Source organism: Astatotilapia calliptera, chromosome 4 (genome assembly GCF_900246225.1).
Source record: "Astatotilapia calliptera chromosome 4, fAstCal1.2, whole genome shotgun sequence".
In the NCBI taxonomy this organism is placed as follows: Eukaryota; Metazoa; Chordata; class Actinopteri; order Cichliformes; family Cichlidae; genus Astatotilapia; species Astatotilapia calliptera.
The window spans coordinates 1562405-1587612 of NC_039305.1; the positions used below are offsets into that span (position 1 = coordinate 1562405).

At 49.5% G+C, this 25208-nt stretch overlaps 2 protein-coding genes across 8 annotated transcripts; both read right to left on the minus strand.

Moving 5' to 3' along the window:
• Positions 1-67: 67 nt before the first annotated feature.
• On the minus strand, positions 68-11573 carry atxn2l (ataxin 2-like). Of its 6 annotated transcripts, none has more exons than XM_026163887.1 (23): positions 11515-11573; positions 10388-10445; positions 9672-9728; positions 9510-9581; positions 9024-9186; positions 8636-8754; positions 8120-8211; positions 7768-7974; positions 7292-7596; positions 7119-7205; positions 6859-6993; positions 6697-6774; positions 6563-6624; positions 6173-6450; positions 6023-6086; positions 5792-5947; positions 5641-5704; positions 5293-5453; positions 4947-5073; positions 1487-1605; positions 1166-1348; positions 717-885; positions 68-422 (listed from the first exon to the last, which is right to left on the minus strand). In XM_026163887.1, the coding sequence occupies exons 1-23, from the start codon at positions 11556-11558 to the stop codon at positions 364-366; spliced, it is 2859 nt and encodes a 952-aa protein (XP_026019672.1). In that variant the 5' UTR covers positions 11559-11573; the 3' UTR covers positions 68-363. The 6 variants fall into 6 exon arrangements, with proteins under 6 accessions (XP_026019672.1, XP_026019671.1, XP_026019674.1 ...); XM_026163886.1 differs by having other exon boundaries at positions 7289-7596; XM_026163889.1 differs by lacking the exon at positions 11515-11573 and adding an exon at positions 10889-11048 and having other exon boundaries at positions 7289-7596.
• A 1164-nt stretch (positions 11574-12737) lies between these two features.
• On the minus strand, positions 12738-24939 carry sh2b1 (SH2B adaptor protein 1). 2 transcript variants are annotated; one of them, XM_026163901.1, is made up of 10 exons: positions 24756-24939; positions 20256-22265; positions 19643-19744; positions 19120-19211; positions 18946-19028; positions 18679-18834; positions 18129-18340; positions 17815-17989; positions 16727-16817; positions 15877-15948 (listed from the first exon to the last, which is right to left on the minus strand). In XM_026163901.1, the coding sequence occupies exons 2-10, from the start codon at positions 21936-21938 to the stop codon at positions 15927-15929; spliced, it is 2616 nt and encodes an 871-aa protein (XP_026019686.1). In that variant the 5' UTR covers positions 21939-22265; positions 24756-24939; the 3' UTR covers positions 15877-15926. The 2 variants fall into 2 exon arrangements, with proteins under 2 accessions (XP_026019685.1, XP_026019686.1); XM_026163900.1 differs by lacking the exon at positions 16727-16817 and having other exon boundaries at positions 12738-15948.
• Positions 24940-25208: the final 269 nt, after the last annotated feature.

Sequence of the window (25208 nt, forward strand, 5' to 3'; positions counted from 1 at the left end):
CTGAATCCGAGTCTATCTGCGCCCAGCTGGAGGTTACAGTGAATCAAACTCTTCACGGAGACAGAACCAAAGCGGTTTCAGTGCTTTTATTAATAATGAACTGGTTTCGTCTGTAAAAAGGACAGAGGAAGAATGGGGCACACAAAGTTTCCACCAGTTTGAACGTCTTCAGTCCAGTTTCATGTCCGTGTGTACAGACGGTCTCTGCCTACGTGTTAAAAATCGAGAAGCTCCGCCTCACGCGAGGCGTTTCCGTCTGATCTGCTTTTTAAAAAACATCCAGGTGAGAACATCAACTCGTGTCAGGCGTGCGGGGAATGTTACGAGGTGGAGGCGACGCCGCTATCGTGAATCCGGCCGGCTTCAGTTGGCGGACGGATGGAAGGACAGCTGCTGGGCGGGGTGAGCCTGGACCTGGACAGCTGGAAGACACCAAACACAAAAGCTCGGGATTAAATCCTCCTCACAGCCCGGAGCGCCATCTGGAGCCAACCGTCTCCTGCTCGATGGCGCCGATGCACTCCCACAGCTTAGATTAGGCCAATTATCATTGATTTGATTCATTTACTAATAATTCAGTGGCCAATAACCCTCAGGTTTCCCTGCAGACGACCCGACCGTCGACTTTGTTTCTGCTGTGAGTTTCATGCGAGCCTGTGTTTGACGGTCGCAGCAGGAGCTGAGATTTAAGTCTGTGGGAGGTTTGTTCCCCTCACCTTGACCGGGTCCGATGTAGAAGTGCTGCGGCGCCCCCTGCTGGGGCGGCGGGCCGTGCTGGGGGTTGGAGCCGCCACCCTGCTGAGGGGGGGCGTAGTGCAGCATGACAGGCGGGGGGCCGTGGCCGGCAGCGTGGTGCGGTCCCGACATGCCGCCCGTTATGTGAGCCTGCAGAGGACAAACAGGAGAGGTTTCAATCTGACAGCAGGGGGCGCCGAGCTCAAAGATGAAAGAAACCTCACGTTATTAATCAGCTGATTAATATTATAATATAAATGTTTTTATTTTGGCTGATACTCCAGGTTTCACGTTTACCTCTGCAAACAACACACGGTGAGAACAGCGGATTCCTGAACCCGACTTGTTCTCACATGAATCTAAAGAACGGTTAAAGCGGCAGAAACACCTCACGTTCGGTTTATCTCAGGCAGGTGCTCTTCCTGTTCACCTGTGTGAGCTGGCTGATTGACGGGAAGCCGTGGGTCAGCTGCTGGGGCGTGGGCAAGCCGTATCCCTGCATGGCGTAGGCGGCCTGCGGCGAGCCGTGGCCCGGCGGCAGGTTAGGGGGCGTGGGAGCCGACAGACCTCCGGAGTGAAACAAGGACTGAGGTTGAGAGGCGCCCTGACTCACCTGAGGAGTGTGAACCAATAAATACATTAAAACATTTAGAAAAACAAACCTGACGGCGGCGTTATCAGTTTCTCCTGACTTTGAACAAAAACTTCAGATGCGATGGATTAGTCATCGTTGGCGTCAGAATGCACCCACCTGAGCGTGTCCTGGGCTGGGGGCCGTGTGCTGGGGTGGGGGGTGACTCCCAGTGGGTGTGCTGGAGGGCTGAGGAGGATGGAGGGAGCCCGAGTGGTGAGTATGGATGGACTGAGGAGCTGAGAGAGGAGGAAGGATGAGCTCTAATCAGCATTCCCACCTCACACAGGTGGGTTAAACCAGTCACACCTTCAACGATTTTACGCTTTTTATTGTAAATTAAAGAGTTTTCACAGAGGAAATGTCCACGATGACTTTATCATCTGAGAGAAGCCGAACAGACCAGAGCTGGAACGGTGTGCAAAAACAATTTGAAGCACAACATGGCGCAGTGACCTTTAACCTTTACTTAAGCAGACAAATAACAAGCATCTTCTTTACAACAGCAACCCGAGGAAACGGGGATCGAACAAAGAGCATCTACGATCCGCTCTAAAGCGCTGCCCCCTGGTGGTCAAAGTCTGGTTTAAACTAGGGGCGGGTTTTAATCATCGATTTATCGATTAAAATCGATTCTGGATAACGTGAAATCGATTCATTCAAATCCTGAATCGATTTTTTAATATAGATGAATTTTTCCCGAAACGCCAGAATCTCAGGTGAAACCTCACAAAACTTCAACAACCACCAAAGATGAAAACAGTAACTGAGAGCAGGAACAGGCTTCTGCACAGAGACGTGAACACAAAGCTCGACCCGCCGACGCATCAGGATCAGCGAGCTGTGACTTTCTCAGCGACGGCACGGACACGGTCGGGGCTGAAAGCCGACAGCTCGCCGACTCTGTCGGCGGGTCGAGCTTTGTGTTCACGCCCTTTTTGTGCTGATTCTGAAGCTGTTAGTTTGATCTCTCTCCAAACAATAAACTACGCTTCACACAAACATCGTCGTGGATTCACTCTGACTTTGCTGTTTTGCTGCCACCACAATAAAAAGCGCACCGCTCTCTGTCTAAAAATCTGTTTTCTGCATTATTCGCTTGCTTGTTACGCACAAGTCTACCGAAAACTAGAGATGGCACGATACCACTTTTTTATGTCCGATACCGATACCGATATCATAAATTTGGATATCTGCCGATACCGATATGAATCCGATATAGTGTTTTTTAATCAACAAAACTGTTTTTTAAAATATCTTGCTGCATTTTGCAAGTCTGCAAGTTCATACTCAAGTTTAAAACAACAACTACACTAAAGCTATTCTGTTATACCTGTATACAAAAAAAATATTTCATAGTTCAGCAATACTGATCAATCTAATAAACTTAGACCTACACCATCCTCCCTATTCTGGTATTTTAAAGAGTACTTAGCGTAAATATTAAGCAACCTAACTAATAGGGTTCCAACTCCCAGCAACAACAAAAAGAAATAAATAAAAAAATAAGGAACCACCCCTCACGCTCCACCTCATGATGCTTAATCGACGTAATCAACCTTAATTTGATGCAGTGTGAAAAAAAATACACAGAAATCAATTATTTTTCAAGAAATATTAAATAGATTCAACATCTTTCTTCAACAAAATTGCAGACTGCACAGATGGTACCTTCCCAAAGTAAAAAGTACTATAGCTTACTAGGGTATATATATTAGACTTAATAGTCACTATATACAGTAATTGACTTCTATTCATTTTACATCAAATTAAAACTTTGGGTGTCAGATAATTATTTATTAAAAGCTAGACATTTTAAATGAGAATAAGAAAGAAAAGTATGTCTTTGTGCCCCCTTTTCCCTGTTAATGCCCTATCGGCCCCCCTGGCTAAACTTTGCTAGATCCGCCCCTGCACAGTTACCAGCCGTCAGCTACATAGAAAAAGATCCTGGTGTAGAAATTAATATTAAATAAATTCTAACAACAGCTTATCAAGCTTAAACGTGCTGCTGTTGTTCAGCCGCTGGTTTCCTCTTTCTGGTGCAAAGTGGACCAAAAACAAACGAGAGACTCGCGACAGAAAAGCCAATCAGCTGATTTAAGCAGTTTCACGATTGAAGTAGCAGCAAGAAGAGGCAGTCGTTTGTTAAGCTTAACGTGGGAATGCTTTACAAACATTCAGAGATGGACTTACACACTTGCTTTACTTCTCTCGGGGATAACTTTGTCGGAGATGAAATGCTGGGTTGCTAGCGAAGCTCCACATGCTATCCAGACCACCAACAGGTCCTGCATGCCACAGCTGCTCTTTCACGTGATGCATACGTTCTGAGGTGAGTTACGGCGTGTTGCAAGTTTTGTGAGGTGCTTTCGTGATATTTAATGGATCGGATTAAATTTTTTATTTTTCTCCGATATCCGATCCAGTAATTTAGGTCAGTATCGGACCGATACCGATACGTAATATCGGATCGGTCCATCTCTACCGAAAACAAGACCTCATTTCTGCTGTTGAAATACTTTTTAAACTTTTTGAAATGATACAAAATGCAAAACGCTGTGTCTGTAATAAAACCGCTGTAACTTCAGAGGTGATGTTCATGTGCTGATTAATGGTTTTCTTTCCTTTTTGATCGACTGCAGAATATTTTTATAAAATCCAGAACAGGAAAATCTGCTTCATGTTTTTCTGTTTTATCTTCAGCTGCTTTGACACAAAGGCCTCTGCTGTGACGCTCACACCTTTGATAAAGTCTCACAAGTGTCAGCTTCCTTTTTATAGGTACAAAAATATGTAAATGTGCTGATCTGAATTATAATATTTCTGTCTGTCAGAATTTCCCAGATTCAAATTGAATCGATTCTAGAAATCAGTGACGATGCCCAGCTCCAGTTTAAACGTCTTTTTTTGCACGACCTGTAAATGTTATTAGTCTTTATGCAGACGACACAATGCAACCACCAAACTCCTCCAGGGGTGTGAAACATCTGGCCCCCTGGATGCTCTGCTGAGAGTGAAAACTGGCGAGGTCCGCCCAGATACTGAGCTTTCTGACCAGCAAACCCCAACAGGTCTCCTCCACCCTCATCCTGAACCCCCTCTCTCCACCAACACCACAGTGAGAGACTGTAGGGAGGAGGTGAAGCACCTGACTGGGTGGGGTTCTCACAATAACCTGCTCTTTGACACCACCAAGACCATCTGTCACCCCGACACTTGTCCCCACCCACTCCACCCTGCCTACACTCTTCTGCATGTATTTGAGCTCATCTCTAGTCTGATATTATTCTTGATGTCAGCTTCATCACAGAGGAGTCGAACGCCGCATCAGGTCAAACAGTCAGAGCTCTCAAATCTGTCTGAACCACGAAGACGTCGAATCGTCTGTTGTTCCTGTAAAGACGTCTCTAAACGTCCTGTTTCAGCTGAAGACACGTTCAGACTGAAAGCTGAATCTGCTTCACAATAAATATTTACTTGTGTGGGTCATTAAGCAGCAACTCTGAGCTGCATGTGAAACAAAAGGAGATAAATTTGTGTTTGAAGCTCAAATTTTAACATGCAGCTCCTCTCTTACCGTACATGGCCTGCTGGGGGCCCGGCGGGCCGTCGGCCTGCCCGGGGAACTGGGGGCCCGGGGGCCCGAGCGGCTGAGCGGCCCCGGCGGTCAGCATCCTCGCTCCCTGCAGCATCGAGTAAATCGGCTATGGTTAAAGAGAGAGGACAAAGTCAGCACCACGTTTTAAAAAGCACAGAAGACGAAACGTGAACTCATCTTCCTGTAAATGTTTCCGTAACCGCCGCAGAGACATCAACAGTAAGCGAGCGGCCGTCACTGAGGTCACGTGTTTTGTGACGACTGCACGATAGCACGTCTCACAGAAACCTGGTTCAGCGACAGGCGAAGAGCACGCTGCACTTACCTGTCCGTGGAAGTGTGGGGGCAAGGCCTGGATCACCTGACTGTACTGCAGGTAGGACTGGGGGTAAGGAGAAGCCACCAGCTGGGGCCCTGCTGCCGAGGCCGAGATCATGGAGGAGGCCGGGGAGCCGTGGTGCTCCGGACGCGGACCCCCGACCAACCCTGGAGCAGAAGAACACCTGGATCACTGAACTCAACCAGCACAATAAATTTGAACGTCCAACGATCAAACTGCAGGACTAACAGACACACAGCGTCCTGATCTGAACTGGAGGCGGCGGCACGGGAAAAGAAAAGCGCTCGTTTCTCACAGGGACACCAAATATGGAGGCGTGAGTGCGGCGTGTACCTTTGGGTCTGGGGTATTTCCCCTGACTGATGGTCGACACGGTGTACTGATACAGCTGAGGAGCCTGAGGAGGACACGAGGACGCCATTACATCACATCAGTGTCATCACCAACCCCGCCCCCTGAGACGGACATTTAAATAAAAACACACCTGGATGGAGTGTCCCTGCAGGGGGATGGGGGAGATGTAGGACAGGTAGTGTGCAGGTGGGCTGCTGTAGATGGCCCCTCCTCCTGGCTGTCCTGGGAGGACCACCGCGGGGCTGGGCGGGGTCGGCCGAGGCGGGACGGGGTTCGAGGCGGGTTTCTGCAAGTCACAATGAGCGGCATGTTTGAGAAGTGTGCACGAAGCACGACTCGGGCGCGACCTCTGAGGACTTACCGCGTTTCCTTTAACGGGAAGAAACTCCTTGGCGTTTGGATTCAGCGTCGAGTTTTTCACCTGCCTGAAAACATCAGAACCACGGAGACGCGTGAACACGTGTTACAGCGCCATCACGGCGTCTTTACATTTGCTACTCGCTTCACTCACGCTGCCGTCGGCGTCGCCGCTCGCTCGCTGCTCAGCTCCCCTCCGATCGGGGTCGCAGTCGGCCCCTCTGTCCCTGAGGAGCGGGGGCCGGGTGGAGCTGCAGGCAGCAGGGCAGCAGGTGCTGAGATGGGTGGAGCTACCTCTGTAGCCACGACAGGCCTCGGTGGGCTGGGGGACGACAAGGAGGAGGAGGAGGAACACTCCGTGGAGGGGGTGGGGCTATCCTGAAGGGTGTCTACAGAGGCGGGGCTCGGCAAAGGGGAGGAGCTCGCCTGCAGCTGAGTGACAAAGAGGAAGACCTCGGTGAGACCAGCGACTGCAGACGCTCCATTTCTTTCATTTTTTAAAATGACATCACAGCAGGTGACATCATGTGACCACCGTGATTACCCTGAACTCTTTGCCAAACTTGCGGAGCTCCTCCAGCTGAGACCTCTGCTGCACAGACGGAGCTGCGAACAGGAAGAGAGGCGGAGTGAGGAGGGCTGACGAAGGCAGCGGCAGGCGGGTGGAGGTTTTTGTACCTTTGCTGTTCTTGCCGTCCTGTGGAGCGGGCGGACCTTCAGGCGGCTCTTTGGCGGCGTTGCCCAGGACTTCACTCACTGCAGAGGAACACGTTAGCACAGGTTTCACACAGCGGTCTGTGAGCGCCGCACACGCGACAAATAAATCAAACATCAGCTCACCGTCCACGGGGAAGAGGGGGGTGGGGCCAGTGGGTTTGGTGGTGGTCGCCATGGTGACAGTGGAAAGGGAGGAGGAACCGGGGTCGACAGATGGAGGATCCTGGGGAGGGGCGTCTGGTTTCATAGCACGAGATGCTGAAGGACAGACGGAGATGAGGAAGAGGAGGAACAGGTGAGCGTCCAGGAGGAAGGAAGGAGGAAGCTCTGCTCAGCTTTTGTGTGCGTGTGCGTGCGTGTGCGTGTGTGTGTGTGTGCAGTACCTGCAGGCGTGGACTGGGAGTTCGGGCTCCGCAGCGTTCTGTTGCTCTGGAATCTCTGAAGGGATTTCGGAGACATTCTGGATGAAACTGAAGGAGACGATCAAACATAGACGTTAGTGCATGATGTGACCACAAGAGGGAGCTGCTCGACACACACAGAAGCTTCGTACCACCGTTTACAGACGAGCGCGTGGTGTCGGTTAGCGCCTGCGGGTGCGAGCGCGAGTGTGGAAGAACGTGGTTGGTGTGGGGCGGGCTGCTGGCGGCAGGTGGGCTGCTCCGTGATTGGCTGGGAGAGCAGGCGGTCCTGACAGACATAGGGCTGCTCCTATCAGAGGATGGTTTGGGGGAGGAGCAGCTGGGCGGGAGGTGTCTGGAGGGAGGCGGTGCTGCTCGGCCGGAGGCCCCGGGTCTGATGCTGCTGGCAGACGGGCCAGTCTCTCGAGCCCTCTGAGGGAGGGGGACGTACTTCGCCTCCCTGAGAAACAAGGGAGGGAAACAGGAAGCGAGAGCAGCTTCAGGTCGGGAAAACATCCTGGGAACTTCTGAGGCAAATTCAGGCAGGAAAGTTTGTATTTTGGGAATTTTTGGTCATTTTTAAAATGTTTTATTATTTTCTGCCTCGCCAGGTGCGCCACGTTCCCGTTACCTGCTCGTGGAGGCGAACCCAGGACTCGTCCTCTCCTCCCGCTCTCGGACCACCGAGCTGTACTTGTCCTCCTCGCTCCTTCCCTCGTCGTTCTCCAGGGAGACGCGGCGGCGGTACTGCAGGCTGCTCTCGATCTCACTGGCTAGCTGCGCCGCCCTAGCCTCCCGCTGCCGGTACACCTCCAAGTTCCCCCTCTGCAAAGGCATGCTGGGAAAAGCATGACAGAAGGAAGGAGAGACCCTCATTTAAAATCATGAAAACCGACTCTTCACAACATATGCGAACATTTTTATGTTTCACGTCTGGCAGACGGAGACACAGCTGGTGAACCTGAAAAGGTTTGTTTCCTTACGTGTACATGGAGAGGCTCGAGTCGTAGGTCGACTTCACGCCATACGCTTCCTCGTTAAACTTGAACATCTCGTTGGCGTCCCAGCCGTTCGACTGACACAAAGGGAAAAAAAAAACGAATGAATCGGAGACGTCTCATTTCAGCGAGGTACTCCACGTGAACCCAACAGGAAAATATCTTCAAAATCAGCAGGGCAGTGCTGACAAGCCAAAAGCATCAGTTTGTCCTAAATAATAAAACCTTTCTTTGGAAATAATTCTGCTTCATTTGTTAATAAAACCGTACGTTTGAGATTTACAGGTAAGAGTCCACCTGATTTGTGTCGTTGGTTTTCAAACATTTCAGTAAGAAGTTTTTGTGAAATGGTCTGCTCGGTTCAGCTGTGAGAGAACGGCCTGAAACAGGAGCTGCAGTTCCTCTAACGTCCACCAGAGGCAGCAGTAGAGGTCAGTAAGAGCAGAGGGGGTGCTGCGGGTCAGTGTAAAACTTTCCCTTCGAAATTAAAAGCTTCCTCACCGTGTCCGAGTCCAGGTCAAAGCCGTCTCCGTTTCCATCCCCGTCCCACCGCTGCAGCACCTTCTCCCGGTGCTCCCCGTTCAGCCGTGACGAGCCGATGGCCGAGTCCGTGAACGAGTCTGCAGACAAAAAAAAAAAAAAAAAAAATCAGGCTTCGGTCCGACCACTTCAGATCCTTCATCTCTGCAGCATCCGACGCACAAACCAGTTAACGCGCCGCTGATCATCACGTTATCCAGTTTTGAATATTTATTACTCGCACAGGTAATATTCCCCATTAACCCTCCGACTCTCCCCTGAGACCTGGAGCTCACACGCAAACCTGATTTTTGTTTTTTTAAAGAAAATAAATGCAGTTCTAATCTAAACGTGGGCGGAGCCCATTTACCTCTGACGGCAAAGGTCAAGTCGACGTCCCGGCACGTCATAGTGACGAGGTCAGCGGGGCTGAAGATCATGGTGTCCGTAACATCCTCGATCCTGGGAGCAGAGGGCTGGCTCCCTCCTCCTCCGTCACTCACTTTGTGAACAGCATCCACAGCCAGCTCACACTGACACATGCAGACAGATTACAGCCATTTAACCAGTGAAGCTTCTGCAGGAGTGACCTCACAGACGGCAGTTTGATGCATCAGAACTGCGTCAAATTGCAAAGTAAAGACTCAGTGATGGTAAAGACAAACCCCCACTAAGGGCAGGACTTGGTGACATTGGGGAAGAAGACCTCCCTTTTAACAGGAAGAAACCTTCAACGGGAGCAGACTCAGACACGAGCAAAGAGACAAAACGGACAGCAGGAGAGAGCCGTGTGTCTGAACCCCTGAGAAGCAAAAACACTGAAGGTCAAAATATCAGCCGTTTTAAAAAAAGTCACCTGCGAGCTCAGCGTCTTGAAGATTCCCTCGTACACGGCACCATTTTTCACTCTCACGTCGCAGGTGGAGCCCTGGAAGCAGCAGAGAGGACGGCTTCAGTGCATCTGCGGCACTCAGCCAAAAAACAGCAACCAGAAACAAAAAGGCAGAAACGGACTCACCACCACCGCTGTGAGGAAGTGAAGCATGCGCGCGTTGTTGTAGACGCCTTCAAATACCTGCAGACACAGGTGAGGCGTGAGAGCAGGTCATACTTAAGGTGCAGGTAAAGTCAGCTGATTGTGAGGGGTCAGGTGGGAAAACACGAGTACACGTGGACCATGGTGAGGAGCACAGAAATAAACCTCAGCTTCAGGAAACCGCCCTGAAATAAACGAGCCCTCAAACATTTAAGCTTTCATTAAATACAGCGCAGCGCCGCCTCAGCACTGAAGTCTCGGCTGACAGCTCGAGTCCAATGAAAACACGTTTCAAACATCCACAAGTCAACATTTTAGTTGTTTTATTGTTTGAGAGAAGAAAACGTTAAAGGTTGAGACGCTAACCCAACCTGTCCCAGTCTGAGTTCTCCACAGGCCAGAGATTTAAGGTTAACGAGCCCTGACAGACTGCCTACCTGTCCAGGTGTACCCCACCTCCCGGCCTATGAGAGCAGGGATAACCTGCAGCTCAAACACAATCCTGAATTGGATAAATGGAAGAAAATGGATGGAAAAAAGACGTTTCAGTGGCAGAGACAAGCTTCCACATCTGAGCCTGTGATGACTTATTTTGATGGAGTTTCATAATAAAGCCTTTTATTCAGGCTGTTTCCAAACAGCAGGTGTGTCAGCTGACCAGACACACCTGTCTGAGACCAGCAGTCACCTGTACTTACAGAGCTGCGCACAGGAGGAGACTGCGTCAGTGGAGGTGGCTTCATGGTGCTCCTGCTCCTGAAAAAGGAGGGGAAAGCGTCAGGTAGACAAATTACAGGTAAAACGTCCTCTGCGCGAACAATGACATCAAAGAGTCCACCTCTGCAGAAAGCCGCCAAACCAGCTGAAGCCTAGCATGCAATGATCTGGCCCTGCCCGCACACACGGCGCCGTCCCGCAAAGGTGGCGCAGTTTTACCGCAGAATCGTAAAGTAAGCTAGCGCAGCAGGCTAACGGCGCTAGCTCAGGGACACGGCGACTTTTAAACAAACGAACCGCCACAAATGGCCAGAGTGACACGTGCACGAGGCTTAGCGTGTAAATAATACTTTTTAGTCACGTGCATCCCCGTTACTCCGGTGTTGCCGTCCCGGTACGAAGTCACGCGGTTTGACAGGCCGAACACGGCGCACCTGGAAAACAACAACAAAACAGCGCCAGGTGCGCTCGATTTACCGCACCCGGGTCCCGCCGCACACGTGATGCGGCCCCACTGTGGCTGGCGGCCCGATCCACGGATTCCAGTTCAAATTCAAACGAACGCGTTCATGAGCGGAGCAGCTTGGACTGCGTGTAAATGACCATCCCTGTGACGTAAGCACTTAGCTGCCCCGATGCGGCAACTTCCACGCTACGCCCATACTCACCAGGCCCACCCCGGTAATTAAAACGAGCGCACTAAACGCAAACCCCGCCCACTTATCTACATTAGGCAACCGATTCGTTCGTTTTGTCGCCGTCGTTTCCTCATTGGTTAGAGTTCCTGTCAATCATACGTCACCCTGTTTAAGCAATGTTACATCGACGATCGCGTGCGTTTTGTTTTTGTTTAGTTTTTAACTTCGCGACAGTAAAAAAACAAAAACACAAGCAAAAAAGGACAAACCTGAGAGCGGGTTCAATCATCCTTCACTGGCTTTCATCCAGAATCAATTAGCAAACCAATAATTTACTGACTTTAAAGTAATGCATGCACCTTTCAGTAAAGTTCAGATTTACTGAAGCACTTTGCATTTTAAATATGCGCCCATGTCTAAAAATGAGCTGTGATGTTGTCCAATACCACCTCAGGTTGTTCGCATCACACCTTGCATCACCATGGACTCCAGATTGTTCCAAACATTTCATCATTTTGAGATCACGACTGTCCAAATACACCCATGTCCATCTTGAAGACGAAGCAGCTTCTCTTTTGAGCTGAAGAAGCTCAGAAATCTGCAGTTCCTGCAACATCCACCAGAGGCAAACCGAGAGGTGAAAGGCAGCTGTAGCCGCTCGCTTCACCTGAACTGGACCTCTGGACCATGTTTGTGTTGTTGGAGCCCTCTGACCAATAATATGGCTGCTGTGAGGTCACTGTACTAACAGACGGTCCAACAGGTGTGAGCTCCAGTTCTGTGAAACTGCTGGATTTGATTGGATGTTATTTAACCGTTTCACACAGTGGTCACTACAGTTACAGCTATTCAAAGGCTGTTTGCTTGTTTGTGTTGATGGTATACTTTCACATAAACCACTACATTGGACACTGATGTCACCCCATACTTGCCACCCACTCCAAAGGTGATGTTGTCCACCTAAGTGGACATGTAAAAGTCTTTGAAAAGCACATGTTTAAACAAAAATGAAATGAAAAAAAGTTTAGAAATCTTTTTCATTCCTAAATATGAATAAAAATACTTAAAAACCAATCCAGATTGTCATAATGCATGAAAGTGTTAATTAGCCGGTATCTTAGTCTGGGTGATGCTAAAACCAGAACCTCCACATTTATCTAATGCAGGGGTGCCCAATCCCGGTCCTCGAGAGCTACCGTCCTGCAGCTTTTAGATGCATCCCTACTCCAACACAGCTGAATCAAATGGTTTGATTACCTCTTCGTGTTTGGCAAAGGCCTGATAACAAGCCATTCATTTGATTCAGGGAGTTGTAGGGATGCATCTAAAAGCTGCAGGGTAGTAGCTCTCGAGGACTGGGATTGGGCACCCCTGATCTAATGGTTGCACAATGCACAATAAGTGTAGCGCCCCCTGGTGTCAGGCACTGCAACTACATTCTACAATTAAATGTAATAAAAAACAAGTGAGATTAAATCAGTAAAACACTGATTTACATGATTAAATATACTGCTGGGATTTTGATCATCTGGTCTTAAATCTGCTGTGGAGCAACTTAAGAAAATTTCAGACCAATTATTTTTGTCAGCTTTTTAAAGTTGGATGAACCCGACTCATATTTGATCAACGTCTAATAAAACCACAATAACAACCCAGGAAAGGTTTTTTTAAAAAAAGACCACAGACACAGCAGTACGTTTCACTATATTTATATTATATCATTAAATTCAATGTAGTACCTGAAACTAACCACACAGGCCAGACAGACGCTGCCGTCCGGCTTCAAACACACGGTCCCAGCAAAGAGAGAAAGAGACAGAGAAAGGCACAAAGAGTTCTGAAACTGAGAAAAGGACAGAACATGATGGCGATGATGATCAGACGAGTACATGAGCAAAGGAAAGCAGAGCGAGACTGGGTGGGCTATGACATGAGTAAATGAACTGAGCGACAGATGCAGGCAGAGGTGATGAGACGACACAGAAAGGCACAAGGAGAAAAAGTATTTCATCGACATTTGCTGCTATAATTTTAATGATGCAGGACGAGGCAGAGGAGGGGGGGGGGGGGGGGGGGGGGGGGGGAACAGACTGAAAAGGGCGAGGGATCCCGCCACCTGCACAACGAGTCCTATATCGTCATCATTCCTTCTTTTTATCCCCAAACGTAAAAAGGCACAAACATCTGAACTGAATCACAAGATGAGTCGGAACAAGTGTAACATGAAGCGTACGAAACAAAGACAAATGTAATACTATCACTCTGACCCTCAGAGTTTTATTATTTCCATCTTATTGGTGCTGAACCATCAGCTCTGAGATCAGATGCTTTTTGAGCGTCGGAGAGAAAAAGCGAGAGAAAGAGAGAGAGACATTTACACCGAGTGATGCTGCTGAGTGACTGAGGTAAATGTTTCCTGCCTGATCCAGACCCGACCCGCCTCCTCTCAGGCGGCGCCAAACCAAACTCTTTAAAAGAAAATAAACTTTACTGCTCAGGACGTACGTCCCAAAGGTGCGACTGATCGCGCAGCACGATGGGGGGGTGCACATGATGTCACTGCACGTCGTTATTTACGAAAGTTAAAACATTCTAGGAGGCCTGAATGGTCACTAGTGAGAAAAAATAAAAATTAAAAAAATTAAATATCACTCTAAATCAGGGGTGTCAAACATAAGGCCTGGGGGCCAGGATTGGCCCAGCAGAGTCATATCTGGCCCACTGGATGCTTTTGGAGAAGGTGGAGGGTGGTGTAGATTTTAGTTTTACAGCTTCTCCTGCTGATAATGACCGCGGCCAATCACGTCGCACCAAACTACGTGAAACTGAAATGAGAACAGCTGCGCGTCTTCAGTAACTGCTACAGAAACGACGACATCAGCGTCGTCACGTGCACGCCAACATCAGTGTAACATGTAGAAAAACAGACACGCTGCTGAATGTGCGCTTTTCCTTACATTAACATGTCAGGGGTTTTTAAACATGGTTACACTTTCTTACACAGCGTCTCACTGACCCCGCCCACTTAGAGTCACAGCGGGCTCCACGTGGGCCGCGGTGGACGAGGAGTTTGAGCTGCACAGGCCTGGGACACGTTTAAGAATTTAAAACAGCCGTGACGGACGCTGCAGGGAAACGTTACGATTTTTATTCGTCACCTCATGAATGCATCACAATATAAAGTGCGGTGAGGCGACTGTTGTGATTTGGTGCTATATAAATAAAATTTTATTAAATTTTGTAAATGTGCCAATTTATGGCTTTATTAAAATTTTATTAAAATTCTCAAAAACTGCATTTAAATTTGAAAAACAAAAATCTGAGGAGCCGCACCAAACGCCACTGATGACATCTGATGTTTTAATGCTGACGAACTCAGACTCCACTTAAAAATGTCCGTTTAAGACCGAGCAACGTTTTGTTAAAGACGTACGAGTCAAGAAAGTCTGACTTTAAGCTAAATTAAAACAAAGCTCACGAGTCCACTAAGAATGATGCCGACACCACAGGCCAAACTAAACTTACACGTGACATTTTAAAGGAAGTGACAAGCAGCTCACCGAACATTGCCCCCGCCCCCCCGTGATGAAGGTGATGATTGGCAGACTCAGTCCAACAGCAGCGAGTATCGTTACAGTCTCACACTGGCAATAACGACGTTTAATATAATAAAAAGTTAACGCACCGATTTGTGTCCAAAAGTGAAAATAAAACGAACCCAAAACATGCTCAGACTTCAAGAACTAATGAAAGTAAGTCTGATGAAGGCGTCAGCCTGCGGCGCCTCACATTCAGTCAGTGTTTTTCCTTGGATCCGATCACCACCGACCAACAAACATCCCGGTGCAGACGTCACCATCGTGTTGCTTTAAAGGCGTTTCTAGAATAAATAATAGCAGCAGCTGAACGTACCGTCAGCTCAGTGAGAGCGCCACAGTGAAACGACAACGTGCACCTCGGCGTCCTGACGACGCTAAAAACAGACTGTTTGGGACGAAGGTTCGGAAAAACGTGATTCCACCATTTAAACTAAGACCTGTGAAAGTGAAGCAGTGAACGTAAATAGTGGCTTTAGTGTTAACATCATCTGTAGTATTAATACGAGCAGTCACATGTGTGGGCGGAGTTTAAATGTTAGTGTGGGGTTCATAAACTGCTACCTGGCCGAGCGCGGCTTCAGAAACTACATTTTTAGTCAACATTTCCGTCGCTTTCGGTTTGCTGCGGCGCCGCGATGTTTCGGGTCTGGCTGCCAAAGCAGGAATATCTGTAGCATGTTTGGCCTCTGGCTAGCGTGTGCCGTCCTGACAGGACCGCTGTGAGGTATCGTCGGGTCTGCCGGCGTCAGGGCTGAGCCTGCTGCGAGGCGTACCGGCAAAACAAAACAAAGCTTATCTGGCTATAAAGAAATGTACCGCTCGTTAGTGTCGTAAAGCTGCACTCACCCGCCTCTACGTCTCTCTCTCTCACATAGTGTTAGTACTTTTACTCCTCCCCCTCCTCCTCGCTAACAAAATTAAAATACTGGTTATGAATGGCTATGATGTACGCCGCCTCATCCAATCCAACTTTCACGCACACTCAAACACACATACGCCTCCTCCTCCATCAGAAGAAGGAGTACTGGTTATCGATGGCTCGGGGCACCCTCGCTCCCTCCCTCTCTTCTCCGTCTGCAGCTTCTAGTTGGCGGAGAGGCGTGTCCCTGTCCCTCTCCTCCCAGTCCTCCACGCCGCCTCCACTTCCTCCACTTCCTCCTGTGGTTGTGACTGTCACTGCCGACACCGCTGCTGCTGCTCCAACCTCCATTTCATTTCCTCTCTCCTGGGGCGGAGTCGGGGGCGGGGGGCGGCCCGGCGGCAGGGGAGGAGGCTGAGGAGGGCTACGGGGTCTGCTGGTCAAGTCTGCAAGGACAGAGGAGAGGAGGAGAAAAGGAAGAAAAGGGGAAGGGGGTAAGAGAGGGAGAAGAGTGTAAATAAAGGCAGAAGAGGAGGAGGGGGGAGGAAGAGGAGGAAATGAGGCCGAAAGTGAAACAGTCGGAGGAGAGGAAGATGAGAGGTGGGAGACAAAGAGAGACGACAGTGAGTGGCTGGTTAGGTGGGAGGAGTCAGCGGTCGTCAAGTCCATGGGAGTCATGGAGGCAGTCCAATTCAAGGTCACACGGACACACACGGTCACACACACACACACACGGACACACGGACACACACGGACACACACGGACACACACGGACACACACACGGACACACACACGGACACACACACGGACACACACACGGACACACACACACCTGAAACTAAAGTTGAACATAACCAGGATAACCTTATCTGCTTCAGCCACGCTGACGTCATTACTCCTGCTAACAGGTCACATGACTGCTCATCCACTCAGTCAGGCCGGGCTTTATAAATGATATAAATGTTGTTCGCTCTGAAACTCACCTGTTTTCTTCTAAACTCAGATTTTTCCCGCAAAATATTCAAAGTTCTCTTTTAAATTTTGGGCAGTTATCCTAAAAATCCCCTCCCCTCCCCCAGTACAGCTGCCATTTATTCAGGCCACTGAACTCTCCTGATTGGCTGTGGAGTGTCACATGACCAGAGCCAAACTAAAACCCAAACACATCATTTGTTCATTCACTTCCTCGCTCTCTCTCTCAGCCGAGTCCGGTCTCACTTACACACAGTCAGAGATGGGGGTTGATGGAGAGTCAGGATGGCGCGTGGTGATGACATCACAGGCTGTAGGCCGACTGCCCGCCCTGTCCCGGCCTGCAAGGGGCGAGCCAACGGATACAAGACAACAACAGAGAGGTCAGAACAGCGATGGGTGCAGTAACACAGGACAGATGGAGCAGGGGTGGAGGTGGGCGGAGTTTCTCCTCACAGGTGTGACGGCACTCCCGTTCGATCAAACCACCCAAACAATGTTTTCAGGCTCTGATTCTGGATCGGACGGTGTTTCCCCGTCACACTCGTGCTGTCGTTAAAGCATTTTTAGCTGAGACTAAAACGCCAGGATCTTATTTTCAGCAGGTGAGACTTCATGCTGCCAGGCCGAGGTCACAGCAGAGGTCACAGCAGAGGTCACAGCCATCAGGACCTTTTAAATTTAGCAATTAAACAACAACTTTTAAAATATGTAATCTGGAGACTTTACTGGCAGGACATCAACATCGGTATAATAAACATCCCAGCAGACATGACGATAAATGATGATTACACATGAACAGAACAGGAAGTAGTCTGCAGGAAGGAGGGAACACATGACGTGTTGGTGGCATTACTAACGTGACGCGGGCAGGTCATGCGGGGTTTGTGTAAAATCCACAGACGAACACGTTAAACAGGTTTGCTTCCAGCTGGGTTACACCTTACAGGTGACCGCCGGGCTCTGCAGGTGTCTGCACACCTGACTGAGCAGTTTCAACCCGATGCAACTTAACACTGTTGCTAAGCGACGGCAAGGCTGACCACAGGAGACACAGCGCCTACTTTTCCAGCAGCTGCACATCTGCAAGTTGCTTTGCAACCCCTTGCCTCCTCAGAGCTCTTTTAAAATCACTTTTCATCCAGTTTAATTTTAAATGGAAATTCCAAGAACAGGAACGCCTGAATCCCAACGAATAATGATTTCTGAACATGGTGAGACAGCATCAGTGATGTCATAACAGTTGTTACATGATCAGAGATTCAAACTCATTCCTTTAAGTCTCGTCTGATTTGTCATTAATTAGTCGCCGGGAACACCTGGTGCTCTCACTCGTACCTGGCTGCCGAATGGCGGTAGCTCCCACGAAGCTGATGAGCGTGACGTCGGAGGCGCCGCCGGACTCCAGAGGGATCGGGTGCACGCGGAAGTGCTCGAGCATGTCGAAGATGGACTGGAACCACAGGTGCTGCACTCTACACTGACCGTCCTCATTCAGCGAGAGGCGGAGGTGCTGCGGGGAAGAAGGCAACGACACGTGTAAAGCGTACGCATCATCATGTCACCCAAACGTGAACCAGTTTGTCAAACAGGACGGCCATGAGATCCTCTTTGTAATCAGACTAATATCTGCCGGGATGCTCTCGTCTCACCTTGGCTTTTCCCTGGAAGTTGAAGGTGAGGACGTATTCTCCGCGCCGCGTCTCGCTTTGACGGACCAGGAAGACGCCGTGGCTCGCCGGGCCTCCAGCCAGCACTAGCTGAGCGGCTTTGAGGCGGGACAGCGTGCCGTGGAACCACTGACACTCGCTGAGCGGGTGCTCCACCGCCTCAACCGGCGTCACGTCAGAGAAGAGGAAAGACCCTGAGTGGAGGAAGGGTTTGTGTAAACCTTTAAAGCTAGTAAGGTCATCACGCTGTGACATCACAGCATCGATATACCGCCATCACATCTCTACACAGAGACAAGAATCTACTCCACATTTAGCAAAGCTGATTCAACTGTTTGTGTAGATATTCTGATGCATGTCTGACATCATTACATGTTGTGCACGTGACCACATTACACACCTACAGCACGCCACCTGAAACAGCAGAGGCTCAAGCTGGATGTGGATCATACATGTGCAGATGCATCAGGATTCTTCAGGCGTCACAGAAATATTTTTGAAAAAACAAAACAAATCTCTGCGTCAGACTCACCCGTGGCGTCTGGTGTCTCGGCAAACGGTGTGCCGAGACTAGCCCCGCCCCCTCCGTGAATCCGGCCATCTGGTTCATCGAGAGGCGCTCGAGGTGGCAGCTCAGGCGGGAGAGGATCCATCAGAGGCGAGGAGCCTCCGATCCCACCATAACACACTGATGTGAAGAAACGAGCGGAGATGGTCAAACGCTTTTATGCAATGTGTGTGTTAGATGTACAAGAACATCAGGGGGTCCATGTTCAGTAAACTCACACTCCATGCTCACCTTGTGAAAGGCGGTCACCGATCTCAGGCGTCCCGCTGATGTCCAACGGCCCCCCGCACACACCCTCGACATCTTCCTGTTCACTGTGGGAGGGAGAACGTGGTTATAGCCACACCCACAACCACATATGGAGCTGGTCAGGCAGCATGCCACTGCTGCTTTGTGTTTGCTCACCTGAGACAGATGCCGTTCCTGATGTCACTGAGCCACGCCCTCATCTGAACGGCGTCTCGCGTCTCGATCACGTACTGCGTCGTCCCGTCCAGCTGAGAGCAGAAAGAGAACGCGCTTCATGTTTCAGTGAAACCTTCATGTATGAAAACGCCACCGTTTCGATTCCTAATATCAGTTTAGGCCCCTCCCCCTCATTCCCAACAGATTACTTGCACAGTGGAAACCCCCCACTGTGCACTGATGCTGCTTTGAGTCAATGCTCAGCTTCACCACATTTATGCTCCACAAAAATAAAGACGCCAGATTCTTCCGACCTGCTTTCGCTCGCACGTCTCTGGATTGTCACATTCTTCCTGTTGGTTTAGTTCCTGCGGCTAAAACAATGAAGCGGCCTGTGTTCATGTGGTACGCCTTCAGCTTTCACAGACTACATTCTGCACATTGCATACACGCACTGAGAGGCCGGCACGTGATTGTTTGTGTAGACATAAGAATCAGAGCCGATGGTTGACGGCGTGGTTACCTGCAGCAGGAAGGTGTTCTCCTTGTCGGGGACCTCGAGCGCCGTGGTGCTCCTCACATCCACGATGGCGCAGCAGGGCACAGTCAGCCGAGGCTTCGATGACTGAGACAAAAGGTTTGCCGTTTAGTTATACAGCCACACAATTTAGCAGCAGGTCAAAGGTCGTGTTCAGGCAGCTGGAGAAGTGTGGGTGATGGTGACACTGGCAGTCCTACCACTCCTGACCAGTAACAACCAGGACAGGCTGAGCTACAAGTTATTCTGCTGACCGCTTCATATGCCTGACTAATGAACCAATCGACTGACGGCTCAACACATTTAGCTGTTGTAGGGTTGATGGCAGGAAGTGAAGCTTTGTCACCTTTGTGGACTTTTTAAAGGCTCCTGTGACCCTCAAAGCTTCAGAAGACCAAATAAAAACAGTATTTAGACACTGACACCACTTTTCATACTGATGTTTGAGCTTGTGTGATTTTTAAGCTACTTTTCTGCAATATCGTTTTTAATGATTCTGCTGCTGATGTTCATCGAGTCAGAAAATAAAGATTCGAGTCGTTTCTCTTTGACCTGTTTTGAGCACCAACACAAGTTAAAAGGTTTACTCAGAACTCACTTTGGGTGGGATGAAGAATTCCAGGTAGTACTCCTCTCCACGCTCGCCACCTTCTCTGTCCCGCTCTCGGAGGACCAGCCGACATTTGTGCCAGCGTCCTCCCCTCCAGGGCACGTTCCCCCCGCTGGCGAGAGACTGCACCGGTGGCGGCTGTGCTCCAGGAGACTGCGCTGAGGCAGGATTGTTGTCCGTACTGTGATGCAGCAGACCGAAGGAGAAGCCGGAGAAGCCGTGGCTGCCGCTCCACTCGTCACTGGATGAGCTGACACTCACCCCGCCCTCCCGTACCAGCCGGCCCACCTTCCTCGGAGGACCCATGGCGGCGGCGCTGCTCGGAGGCAGCGTTGCAGAGTGCGAGCTGGAGGCGGTCGAGGTGAGGACGGGAGGAGGGGATCGTGACAATCTGAGCTTCTCCAGACGATGGCTCCACTTCTCCTTCTCGCTTCCTTCGCCATTGCTCCGCCGCCGATCCCGAGCGGCTTCTGACAACGACAGGGAGGTGGCGCTGCTCGACGACGAAGGGGGCAGTGAGGAGGAGGAGGAATGAGGAAGCGAGAGGGGCATGGACAGAGAAACAGGCATGGAGGAGGTGGGTGTAGGAGGCTGAGTGCCAGAGGTCCTCTTAGAGGTGTCCTGCACGCCCATGGTGTAGCTGTAGCTGGAGGGCAGCTGCGCCTGCGTGGCGTCGCTGGAGGAGCTGCGCCAGTGCAGGATGCCTCGCACGCTGCCCCGCACGCTGCGCCCCACGTTCCGCAGCGAGAAACGCTTCTTCAGCTTGTTTTTGGAGGAGCCAGGCGTGCCGCTCACCTTGGAGCCGGGCGGAGGAGTGACTGAGGAGGGTGGATTCTGAGGAGTGTGGGAGGAGTCTGCGTTGTCCACCTCTGACGAGTCCGCTTCCCGTTCTTCTAGCTCTTCGCCGACGGACGCCGCCCCGAGCCAGCTGTCCTCCTCTTCCTCCACAGGCGCGTCGCCGTTCCCTGGAGCCACCACGCTTCGACTCTCCTCACGCCTCCCGTTGTTCCCTCCTACGGAAGAGCAGCACGATGACGAAGATGATGGAGGCATGACTTGGCTGTGGGCATAAGAATCCTGAAACCTGTCCCCGCCACGGTTCTCCAACACAAGACGTGCCGGCGCTGGCTTCGTGCCCCGCGTCGTGTTAGTTGGAGGGCACAGGGGGACCGCCCCTCCAGTCGTGGACAGCGGCGAGACCGCCTCCTCTTCCAGAGACGTAGCGTCTGACTGGGGAGCCCAGCTCACCATTTCATCCCGTGCAGAGGAACAGCTCGGCGGGAGAGCCCCCTCCAGCTCGCTCTGGAAATGGCGAACGAAGCGGTCGGTGAAGCGGCGGCAGAAGGCAGCGGCAGAGTCTGCGGAGTAGTGCGGGTTCTCTAAGAGAAACGCCCGGAAGTGACGTGCAAAGTCGCCGGCTGCGACGCGGGCGTGGAGCTCACAGAATTCGGTCCAGCTCAAGCAAGGTGAGGGCGATGGCGTGGGCGTGTCCGACAGCGAGGACGGATGGGCCTGGGATGGCGGGCTCATCAGCGGAGGGAGAGGGGGAGGGCGCGAGGACAAGGGCAGCAGGGAAGGAGAGGGCGGGGAAGGAGAGGGGGAGGGAGATGGAGGTAAAGGGGAGGAGTTTGCCGCCCGAGGGCTGGGTGGGGTTAAAAGGGAGCCGTTCATCCTCCTGAAAGGCGTGAGGCGCCGAGGGGCTCAATGATCAGTCAGATTACTTCAGTGTGGGGGGGCACCTGCACCACATCAGTCTACCAATTTACAAACGAGGGTGAAGCTCTGCCCCATCGAGGGAGAAGAACAAACAACAAACCACGATAACGACGGCGTTTAGAGGCGGTCAAACTTCTGCTACATTATTTATGAGACTAAAGACTTCAGCCAGAAAAAACCAAAGAGGCTCCCACACAGGAAACGTGCCGTCTGAGGTTAGACGAGTCACAAGGTCCGCCTCTTCTTCAATGTCTGTCTGTATGACAGGAGCGCCGCCACATCCTAGAGAAGGGAAAAAACGTTAGTGACACGAGCAGAAACAGCGTCTGCACACTGCAACTGTTGAAGCATGACGAACATGCCAGAGATCAACAATGGCCTTTAATGTCTGAAAATCTTTGTGATTCAAATATTTTTTATAGGAAACAGACCCACACATGAAGCGCCGATCAGGTGAACAGTGGCGCCGTTGGGATCAGAACACGTAGAAACGACACGACAATCTGTTTGAGGCGTCGCTGAATCGCGAGCTCAGCTTTCACTTTTTGTAATACCTGCTGTGATTTTCCCAACATCCAGATTAATAAAAATATAAAACTGATCTGATCATTTTGAAAGAGCGATTTCTTTTAGTTAATTTTTTTAAATAACTGTCACAGATGCAAATTTAACATTAGGGTGACGTTGAGACAGGAAGTGGTTCAGTCATGCTTCGTTTTTGCTCACAAACGTCGTAGGATTCAGCTGCCAGATTTACCACAGCATCATGCCCATCAGTGCTATTCTGCACTCTCATTGGTAATCAAGTGGAAGCTGAGGCAGGGTCAACTCAGGACCCGCCCATGTCGCCAGCGGTTATTTCACTCATCGTGCCTTCATGTTGGACTGGACGCCTCTCGAGATCATGTCTACCTTCTAACGTCGAGTTTTTAATTTTTCCTTCTTCAGACTCGTCATGTAAAACTTTGCGTCATCGTTGAATCCGTGTTGTGGCTCCTTCATATTGCTCAAAGAATTTTAGGGGTTTTGAGTTTGGTTCTTATTTTAGATTCTTGAATATGATTCAGTTTTGTTACATTTTTTATTTAACTTCCATTTGAAGTGATTTTATTATAGGCTGCGTTTAATGTTTTGGCTGCTGTAACAGGAAGTCTTTTGGATGACAGATGTCTCATCGTAAGCACGTGTCATACTTTGAACTAAAAATCTTCAGTTTCTGAAGTTTGAGGGCATTTAAGCATTCGGTATCGACAGGTACAGGTATAAAGTTTTAAGCCACTCATTTCTTTAAATTTCGCTTACTGGGAGCCTCCAGATTTCTGAAGGTCTTTTAAAGTTTTTATTTCACTCATTTCCAGTCCAGTCCTTGTACCTGAGATTTTGTTAAGACTCTGAACTTTGACCTATTAATCACTCAAAGATAAAAAGACTCCTGACTCAAGGGATGAACCAGTGCTGTGTCCACACATCATAGGAAAAAAAGTTCGATCTTTAGGCTCTTTGTCACCAGCTGCCTGTCACAAAAATACATTTGTTCTTATTTCAGTGGCTGAATCTAAAGTACAGAAGATATCACGATTTGAAAGACAAGATGGTGTTTTTGCATCTGGACCTTCAGCTGACCGTCTAACGTTCACTGCAGCCTCAGAGGGCTGGCTGTCCAGAATCAGTTCTTAAGGGAAAGCGGGGAGTTAAGGCTGAGCTATGCCACATTACATATAAAACACAGTGGAGGCTCTCATTTGCATTTTAGTCAGTGGTGTTTGAGATCTTTGAAAAGCACCATCAGAGTTTGATCAACTGTGCAAAACCATCGGGGAAAAATGATTTCAGCCTGACAAAGATGCCAAACACGGCCTGAAGAGAGCAATAGTAGAGTATTATCAGTCATGGATCAACATTACTGAAGCAGTCCGGGATCATCCTGACACAGAACAGAACAAAGAGGCAGAAACATCCAAAAGAGCTTTGACTATCCTTCATGAAGCCTGAAGAACGATTCCTGAAGATCCTCACAGAAACTTCTGGCTACGCTGAAGAATAAAGGCGCTCACACCAAACACTTACTTTCAATCTCACTAGAATTACACTCCCAATTTTGGCTTATTAACTACATTTCCATGTATGCTTGGCACACGTTTTAATGCACCATACATTCATTTCCTTTTTTCCTACAATATATAAAGACATCAGATGATGTAAGACTTTTGCACACTCCTGTCCAAAGACCAAACGTTCCAGTTTTTGTATATTAAAGATTGTTTGCTCACAGGGTTCTCGAAAACTGATTTATTGATCATTTGATTCCTAAAAACATCATTAAAACGGTTTTTAGTATCATTTTATTTTGACCGCTGTTACCTTTCACCTTAATGACAAAAAGACACGAACACTTCCCCCAGCACCTGATTATTGATTACAGATTATTGATAACAGAGCGTCTCACAGCAGCGTTAGGTGGCTCGTTAGCATGCTAACATGAACTAGCAGTGTGCTCATTCAGCTTCTTTAAAGACGTGCAACGTTAGCTGGCCACCGTTAGCCCCACAGACTCGACGTGCCCACGCACCTGCCCCTCAGTCGCGCCTGTGTTCAGTCAGCTGTTGCTGGTTTAAGTGGTCAGAGAGAGGACGACCACACACTGAATCATCCCACAGCAGTTGTAGCCAAACATTCCGCGAGCTAAGCTAACCGTTAGCCAGCTAGCTAGCTAGCTATTAATAAACCTAGCTATCAGTGTTTCCTGAGCACAGCGCGCGGCGTCTCGTGTACCTGCAGATCACAGTCCCGTGTCTCCATCCGTGTCTTTGGCTGAAGCTGGCACCATGCGTTTCATCTCTCCTCCTGCCTACATAACCGGACAAACTGCTTGTTATTATTGTTGCTGCTGCTCGTGCTGCTAAATATGAATATTGCTATGCCTTGCCTGGACCCGTTCTTCTCGCAGTGGCCTCAATCTCGCGATCGTTGGCAGGTCGAGGAGTGCAGCCTTTATATGACAGCAAAACAGCTGGACTCAATAATGATGATTATTTTCAACAACAACAACAACAACGTTATTGTAGTATATTAATACGTTAATTGTTCTAAATCGGAATTAGAAAAAATTAAAAAGCGATATTAAAACATTAGAAAATACACGAAATACAAACTCAATATTTTAAGACATCGATAAAACGTTATGGAAAAAAGCCAGTCTATTGAATTTATTTTGTGTATTTCTTT

Coding starts and splice junctions, on each gene's coding strand:
- atxn2l (XM_026163886.1), bottom strand. CDS start 11,558: ATGATGAAATGTTTGGAACAATCTGGAGTCCATGGTGATGCAAG. Junction 6,775..6,858: donor CCCCCTCTTCCCCGTGGACG/GTGAGCTGATGT, acceptor GTTCCTCTGCAG/TGAGTGAAGTCCTGGGCAAC. Junction 1,606..4,946: donor CCCCCAGCAGGCCATGTACG/GTAAGAGAGGAG, acceptor CTCCTCTCTCAG/CTCCTCAGTCCATCCATACT.
- sh2b1 (XM_026163900.1), bottom strand. CDS start 21,938: ATGAACGGCTCCCTTTTAACCCCACCCAGCCCTCGGGCGGCAAACTCC. Junction 19,029..19,119: donor AGGAACGGCATCTGTCTCAG/GTGAGCAAACAC, acceptor TCCCTCCCACAG/TGAACAGGAAGATGTCGAGG. Junction 15,949..17,814: donor TACCGCCATTCGGCAGCCAG/GTACGAGTGAGA, acceptor CTGTCCTTGCAG/ACTTGACCAGCAGACCCCGT.